General features: G+C 47.9%; 1 protein-coding gene across 1 annotated transcript; it reads right to left on the bottom strand.

The window, feature by feature from the left end:
* Nucleotides 1-7,756: 7,756 nt before the first annotated feature.
* Nucleotides 7,757-8,209, bottom strand: LOC128846324 (ribonuclease-like). Its single transcript, XM_054045335.1, has one exon. It carries the CDS (start codon nt 8,180-8,182, stop codon nt 7,757-7,759), a length of 426 nt encoding a protein of 141 aa, XP_053901310.1. The 5' UTR covers nt 8,183-8,209.
* Nucleotides 8,210-8,693: the final 484 nt, after the last annotated feature.

Genomic DNA, 8,693 nt, shown 5'->3' with positions numbered 1-8,693 from the left:
CTCTATGGAACCTGCTGGACCCAAAGCCCCTTCCCAGTCCCATCCCACTCTTCCCCTCCCATTATTTCTGCCTCACTGCATGATGTGCTACTCTGAGCCCAACTGACATCAATCTCTGCTCCCTTTTCTCTCTCTCTCTCCTCCCCACACTGAGCTGGAGCTAGAACCCAGGAGTCCTGGCTCTGAGCACCACTTCAATAAGAGCACCACTGGATCCTGCTGCCTCCCAGAAACAAACCCTGCATTTGCAGCCCCATGTGACACTGTTCTCTTTTCTCTCCCGGCTGGTGGAATCTCCGGCAACTTACCCAAGTCCTTGTTCCTTTACTGCTGTTGGAGCGATGGATCCCAGCCTCTGCTGAGCTGAGCCTCACCGTGATCCTCCTGCCTGTCTGGGAACAGGTTATATAGAGGCCCAGTGAGACATGGAGGGGGAGGAGTGGGTGAGGAAATCCAATAAACAATTGGGTAAGGACAATTTCCTGATATCTTGCAACTAAAAGTAGTGGCCCAGCAGGCCAGGCATGGTTGGGGAACAAACAGAACATGTCCTGCCAGAGATCTGGGCTCCACCGAAACATCTCAGGGTGTATCTATCCAACAAGCAAAGGTGTGATTATAGCGTGGGTGGGCAGAACAGTGCCAGCTTTATTCTAGCTAGTGACGGTAACAATACTAGGTGGCACGGAATTCACCATGGGGTAGCTGTCCCAGTGCCAGCCCACCAGGGACCCTGGCACATACTTTGGTCACCAGCCTGTGCTGCAGTCCAGTCCAACATGTCTCAACTGCTGTTGTTATGCATGCCAGCTAGACTAAAGTTAGCATAGGAATGCCCACGCATGCTGCAAACAAAGCTTCATTTGCTGTGTGGATGGACCCCAAGTCCTAACACACTGGCACCTTCCTAATTCAGTCCTATCCTGGGAACTCACAGCATTACCGGTGCTCCCCAATCCTGATTTATACACTCCTGCTATCCCAGCCCTAAGCTCCCCACAGCCTGCTCTGCCAATGTCCCTCAATCCCCACCTGGTACCCCCTGATGGGCTAGTCCTGGAGTCCATTAAAATAATTTATGGACTATATGGACCCAGAGAGTCAAAGATTTTTATGTGACCCTGTCACTGTCTGACTTGAAACACTGTTCAGCAAGGTTCGGGGTTTGGTGTCCAGAAGGAACCAAAGTGCCCCACAGTATCGTAGAAGCTACAGATGGTAATAACGGTCCTTTTGGGGGAAAAGAGAAATTAGTTGAGATGGTCAGGAGCTGTGATGGGTAAAGTCCAATCCTGTGTCCTGGAAGCAAAACCAGACACACTTACTAAAAAGGAGAGAAAATACAGCGTCTGTCTCTGGTGTTGATTCTCATTTGCAACCTCACTGCTGCGGAAACACAGGGCACTCCGAGACCTGGCAAACTCGTACCAGTTGTTTGGGACATTGTTTTTACCTGTGTCTTTGGTTACTGGCTCACCGCAGTGTTGCAAAACATTCAGTGTTCTCTGGCTAAGCCAGACTCGTATTAGGCAGAAGGAGAAAGGAGAGGGAAAGAAAAGAGAAAAAAATATGGTGGGGAGGGAAAAGACAAAGGGTACGTCTGCAGGACAAAGAGAAACCTGTGACATGGAGTCTCAGAGCTTGGGTCAATTGACTCTGACGTTCAGGTGTGGGACGGAGCCTGGGAACTGCCCCACTGTCCAGGTTTCAGAGCCGGGACCCAGCACCGTGGTTTTGTCTTTTCAGTGCAGACATATCCCAGTCTCCCATGCCAGGTGGTGGCTGGGGTTGGGCCAGAGCCAGTTGAGGGGGCCATGTCAGCTGGGTCTCTCTCTCTGGTCAGGACATCCCTCTGGATTAGGATGAAGGAGGCCCAGGAGTATCATGCTGGATATTGTGCTCTGAGGAGATGGCAGGGGTGGCAGCCATGATGGTAAAGCTCGCTGCTTCCCCTGTGTTCGGTCAGTGATTTTTGCATTCGCTTCCTCTCGTATGTTAGTTTTTCTCTCCAATTTGCCTGTGTTTAATGACCCCAGAAGGAAGCAATGGGTGGAACAGCACCTCTCTTCATTGTCTGGTTCACCAGTGAGGCCTAATTCTCCACACACCAGTTTTCCAACTCCACACTTCCCTCATTTACCAGCCATGATCCATAGTCCTTTAGTGATGGCCGGAGGCCTGTTTGTTTGGGCTCATTTAATTAGTTTCACTTCGCAACTTTTCTGCTCAACCTTTATTGTTATTTGTGACTGGACATTTGGTAAAACTTTCATTCATCACAGCTGAGTTTAATGCTAGAGTAAATTTGTAGGCCCAATTATTACAACAGCTCCCCACCCCGCGCTGCTCTGGCGGTGCCCTCAATCCTGACGCACAACCCACTGCAAAGGAACTAAAAGAATTAGACATCATGATAATCCCTTAATCAGTGTCTGACTCAGAATGGAAATAAGGTTATTGTGAGGCATACTTGGCCAGGCAGATAAGTGTCTGTTCCCTCCTGCCTGAAAGGAACCTACCCAGATATGTCACCTTCTAGTTCCTTGCCTTGGGAATGTAATTTTCAACACAGACACATAACCCCTTAAACATTATGAATCCCGCTGTGTTTCTGAGGACCAGTGGGCTACTGGCTGTAGGTGGAGACATCACATGACACCCTTTAGTGTACTCCTTCACAGGCATCTACCTGAGTGGCTCCATGTAACAGTCTATTGATTTTTCTCTCTCAGTAAGCACTAAGTGGGTCCCAGGTTCAAATCTCAAATGAGGCAGGTTTTAACAGTTCCTCTCATAGAGGGATCGGGGTAGTAGTTGGACTGACACAACCTTCAGCAATGATTTTTAGGATTGCCAAGGCCAGGGTCTTTTCAGCTCAGTCTCTGATACTAGCCTGTCCCAGTTGCTTTAGAATCATAGAATATCAGGGTTGGAAGGGACCTCAGTAGGTCATCTAGTCCAACCCCCTGCTCAAAGCAGGACCAATCCCCAACTAAATCATCCCAGCCAGGGCTTTGTCAAGCCTGAACTTAAAAACCTCTAAGGAAGGAGATTCCACCACCTCCCTAGGTAACCCATTCCAGTGCTTCATCACCCTCCTAGTGAAAAAGTTTTTCCTAATATCCAACCTAAACCTACCCCACTGCAACTTGAGACCATTACTCCTTGTTCTGTCATCTGCTACCACTGAGAACAGTCTAGATACATCCTCTTTGGAATCCCCTTTCAGGTAGTTGAAAGCGGCTATCAAATCCCCCCTCATTCTTCTCTTCTGCAGACTAAACAATCCCAGTTCCCTCAGCCTCTCCTCATACGTCATGTGCTCCAACCCCCTAATCATCTTTGTTGCTCTCCGCTGGACTCTTTCCAATTTTTCCATATCCTTCTTGTAGTGTGGAGCCCCAAACTGGACACAGTACTCTAGATGAGGCCTCACCAATGTCGAATAGAGGGGAATGATCACGTCCCTCGATCTGCTGGCAATGCCCCTACTTAACAGCCCAAAATGCTGTTAGCACACTGTTGACTCATATCCAGCTTCTCGTCCACTGTAACCCCTAGGTCCTTTTCTGCAGAACTGCTGCCTAGCCATTAAGTCTCTAGTCTGTAGCAGTGCATGGGATTCTTCTATCCTAAGTGCAGCACTCTGCACTTGTCCTTGTTGAACCTCATCAGGTTTCTTTTGGCCCAATCCTCTAATTTGTCTAGATGCCTCTGTATCCTATCTCTACCCTCCAGCGTATCTACCATTCCTCCCAGTTTAGTGTCATCTGCACACTTGCTGAGAGTGCAGTCCACGCCATCCTCCAGATCATTAATGAAGATATGAATAAAACCGGCCTCAGGACTGAATCTTGGGGCACTCTGCTTGAAACCGGCTGCCAACTAAACATGGAGTCTGTGACGGGTTGGATTACAGAAACCCCCTTGGGAGCTGCCACCCGATGTGCAAAGACTACCCCTGCTTCTGTTTTCCCTGCCAGCTTAGGACTCCAGCACCCTGTTTTGCTGAGCCAGCCACCTTTGTCTGGCTTTAACACAGATTCAGGGTCTGAATCACTTGTCCCAAAGCTGCAAGTTTACCTGAAGACAGCTCACAGTAGTGTCCTTGTTTTTAGCACTCAGATGCACAACTCCCAACGGGGTTTAAACCCAGATAAATTTGTTTTACCCTGCATAAAGCTTATGCAGGGCAAACTTATAAATTGTTCGCCCACTATAACACTGATAGAGAGATATGCACAGTTGTTTGCTCCCCCAGGTATTAATACATACTCTGAGTGAATTACTAAATTAAAAAGTAATTTTATTAAATACAGACAGTAGGATTTAAGTGGTTCAAAGTAGTAACAGACAGAACAAAGTAAGTCACCAAGCAAAATAAAATAAAATGCGCAAATCTATGCCTAATCAAGCTGAATACAGATAATCTCACCCTCACAGATGTTTCAGTAAGTTTTTTCTCAGACTGGACACCTTCCAGGCCTGGGCACAATTCTTTCCCCTGGTACAGCTCTTGTTGCAGCTCAGATGGTAGCTAGGGGATTCTTCATGATGGCTTCTCTCCCTCTTGTTTTTTTCCACCCCTTTATATATCTTTTTGTATAAGGCGGGAACCCTTTGTCCCTCTGGGTTTCCACCCCCCCTCACTGGAAAAGCACCAGGTTAAAGATGGATTTCAGTTCAGGTGACATGATCACATGTCAGTGCAAGACTTTATTACTCAGTTGCCAGCACACACATATACAGGAAGACTTACAGGTAAATACAGCCATCTGCAGACAATGGTCCTGTTAATGGGAGTCATCAAGATTCCAAACCATCATTAATGGCCCACACTTCACATAATTACAATAGGCCCTCAAAGTTATATTTCATATTTCTAGTTTTAGATACAAGAGTGGTACATTTCTACAAATAGGATGATCACACTCAGTAAATTATAAGCTTTGTAATGATACCCTACAAGAGACCTTTTGCACAAAGTATATCCCATTTGCATAATAGTCACTTATTATCAAATTTTTATAAAACTATCCCAGTTACATTATATTCACTTATTATCATGTTTTTATAAAACCATATAGACTGCACAACGTCACAGAGCCATTGATCACTACCCGTTGAGCCTGATGATCTAGCCAGCTTTTTATCCACCTTACACTCCATTCATCCAGCCCATACTTCTTTAACTTGCCGGCAAGAATACTGTGGGAGACTGTATCAAAAGCTTTGCTAAAGTCAAGGAATAACACATCCACTGCTTTCCCCTCATCCACAGAGTCAGTTATCTCCTCATAGAAGGCAATTAGGTTAGTCAGGCATGACTTGCCCTTGGTGAATCCATGCTGACTGTTCCTGATCACTTTCCTCTCCTCTAAGTGCTTCAGAATTGATTCCTTGAGGACCTGCTCCATGATTTTTCCAGGGACTGAGGTGAGCTGACTGGCCTATAGTTCCCCAGATCCCCCTTCTTCCCTTTTTAAAAGATAGGCACTACATTAGCCTTTTTCCAGTCATCTGGGACCTCCCCGATCACCATGAGTTTTCAAAGATAATGGCCAATGGCTCTGCAATCACATCCGCCAACTCCTTTAGCACCCTCGGATGCAGCACATCTGTCCCCTTGTGCTCATCCAGTTTTTCTAAATAGTCCTGAACCACTTCTTTCTCCACAGAGGGCTGGTCATCTCCTCCCCATGCTGTGCTCCCCAAGTGCAGCAGTCTGGGAGCTGACCTTGTTCGTGAAGAGAGAGGCAAAAAAAGCATTGAGTACATTAGCTTTTTCCATATCCTCTGTCACTAGGTTGCCTCCCTCATTCAGTAAGGGGCCCACACTTTCCTTGACTTTGTTCTTGTTGCTAACATATCTGAAGAAACCCTTCTTGTTACTCTTAACATCTCTTGCTAGCTGCAACTCCAAGTGTGATTTGGCCTTCCTGATTCCACTCCTGGATGCCTGAGCAATATTTTTACACTCCTCCCTGGTCGTTTGTCCAGTCTTCCACTTCTTGTAAGCTTCTTTTTTGCGTTTAAGATCAGCAAGGATTTCACTGTTAAGCCAAGCTGCTCGCCTGTCATATTTACTATTCTTTCTACACATCGGGATGGTTTGTTCCTGCAACCTTAATAAGGATTCTTTAAAATACAGCCAGCTCTCCTGGACTCCTTTGCCCCTCATGTTATTCTCCCAGGGGATCCTGCCCATCAGTTCCCTGAGGGAGTCAAAGTCTGCTTTTCTGAAGTCCAGGGTCTGTATACTGCTGCTCTCCTTTCTTCCTTGTGCCAGGATCCTGAACTCGACCATCTCGTGGTCACTGCCGCCCAGGTTCCCATCCACGTTTTTTCCCCTACTAATTCTTCCCGGTTTGTGAGCAGCAGGTCAAGAAGAGCTCTGCCCCCAGTTGGTTCCTCCAGCATTTGCACCAGGAAATTGTCCCCTACACTTTCCAAAAACTTCCTGGATTGTCTGTGCACCGCTGTATTGCTCTCCCAGCAGATATCGGGGTGATTAAAGTCTCCCATGAGAACCAAGGTCTGCGATATAGTAACTTCTATTAGTTGCCGGAAGAAAGCCTCGTCCACCTCATCCCCCTGGTCTGGTGGTCTATTGCAGACTCCCACCACGACATCCCCCTTGTTGCTCACACTTCTAAACTTAATCCAGAGACTCTCAGGTTTTTCTGCAGTTTCATATCGGAGCTCTGAGCAGTCATACTCCTCTCTTACATACAATGAAACTCCCCCACCTTTTCTGCCCTGCCTGTCCTTCCTGAACAGTTTATATCCATCCATGACTGTACTCCAGTCATGTGAGTTATCCCACCAAGTCTCTGTTATTCCAATCATATCGTTAGGGGAAGGAATCCCACCCCACCCCAAGAGAATTATGGAAAGTTTGCTCAGAGGCAAAGTTTCTTCTTGACCTTTCTCAGTTAGTGAACGGTTCCTGCAATGAAGAACGAATATTTGTAACTGTTGTGTCAGGTCCAATTTGGGGAGAGGAGTGGAGTGGGGTCTAGTGGATTAGAGCAAGAGAGGTTGGGAATCAGGATACCTGGGTTCTAATCTTGACCCTAGGAAAGGAGTGCTTTCCACTGGGCTAGAAAAGGGTGGATGAAGATTGAGGACACATAGGTTTAATTTCAAGCTCTTGAGGAGAAGTGGGGCCTAGTGAGTTAGAGCAGGGCCAGAGGTGGAAGTCAGGATTCCTGGGTTCAGTTCCCAAGTTGGGGGAAAGAGATTGAGACTGGGCTTGAAAACACAGAGAATGTCATTGGAAAACCATTACACATTTCCAGTACACTCCTGAAGTGTTCAGAGGCTTACGTCCTTGCTATCCCCAATGTAAAACAACAAGGCAGTAATTGCTTTGCAGATTTTATTGTGTTTAGGGAGCACAAAGAATGGCAGTCAGGGGGCAGATGTTAAAAAATGATGAAGCGAACAATGATGAATAACACTTAACATGATGAATGTGAGGATTATCCATTCTTAGACTGAATACGCAACACCAGCAGGGTGAAACTGGCAGGTAGTTCTTAAATAAATGACAGAGTTTGAGATGGCCACTATTTCTGGCAGCGGGGAGATGACATGGGGCAGCAGAGGGTGGGGGGGTGGAAACACCTGTACAATTTGACCTGTGTTCAGAGGTAGGTGAGGAGCCGGGTGCAGGGACAGGTATGGAAGAGTCAGAGCAGGATTGGAGGAATAAGCGGGGTCTCCTGCCTGCCCTCCGCGCCTAGTGCTAGCCCTATATGCTCTTCACATAGAAAACAGGGAGATCACGCCAGCAGGAGATGACGATTTTTTGTTCTGCGCTGATCCCGGTGTAAGAGATGCTCCAGGGGTTAAATGTGCAGGTGGTGATGTTGAAGGGACTCATGCTCTGGTACCGGTAGGGCCCGCTGGCTACCCCATCTGTCGTGCAGACTTTGCTGATGTTCTCGGCTGTCGCATGGATGAAGGTGTTGGTGTATTTCCAGTACATCACCCGGTCCCACATCATCCTGTTGCAGTAGGCGTTGTTGTTGGTGGCGACGGTCTTGGGGAAGTCCACGTGTTCTTTCCGGAATATGTCATTCAGCGGGTTCCACCTCTGCCCGAGGGTCAGAGCCACACAGGCAGCCAGCAGGGCGAGTGTCAGCAGGAGCGCAGGGCGGGGTCCGCTTGGAGCCATGGCTGTGTCTGTCGCTGGATTGACCTGCTGCGGGGACAAAAGGGGAAGATGGATGAAGACAGCGCGGGGTGGGAATCAGCTCCTTTCATGGAACCTGATGGACCAAAAGCCTCTTCCCCTCCTATTATTCCTGTCTTACTGCATGATGTGCTGCTCTGAGCCGAACTGACATCAGCCTCTGCTCTCTGTCCTCTCTCCCACTGCTCCCCATCCCGTGGTGGAGATAGAACCCAGGAGTCCAGGCTCTAACCACCTCTGCAATAACTATTGGATCACGCTGCCTCCCAGAAACAAACCCTGCAGTTGCAGCCGCATGTGCCACTCTTCTCTGCTCTCTCCCGGCTGGTGGAATCTCCTGCAACTTACCCAAGTCCTTGTTCCTTCACTGCTGTTGGAGCGATGGATCCCAGCCTCTCCTGAGCTGAACCTCACCCTGATCCTCCTGCCCGTCTGGGAGCGGGTTATATTGAACGCAGCCAGACATGGAGGGGGAGAGTGGGCGAGGAAATGC

The sequence above is a fragment of the Malaclemys terrapin genome, chromosome 12 (genome assembly GCF_027887155.1).
Source record: "Malaclemys terrapin pileata isolate rMalTer1 chromosome 12, rMalTer1.hap1, whole genome shotgun sequence".
NCBI classification, from domain to species: Eukaryota; Metazoa; Chordata; order Testudines; family Emydidae; genus Malaclemys; species Malaclemys terrapin.
Note: the sequence above shows the minus strand (reverse complement) of the source record. Positions and strands in the feature narration are given on the sequence as shown.

Bases quoted from the DNA above. Each gene is read 5' to 3' on its own strand.
- LOC128846324 (XM_054045335.1), bottom strand. From the start codon at position 8,182: ATGGCTCCAAGCGGACCCCGCCCTGCGCTCCTGCTGACACTCGCCCTG.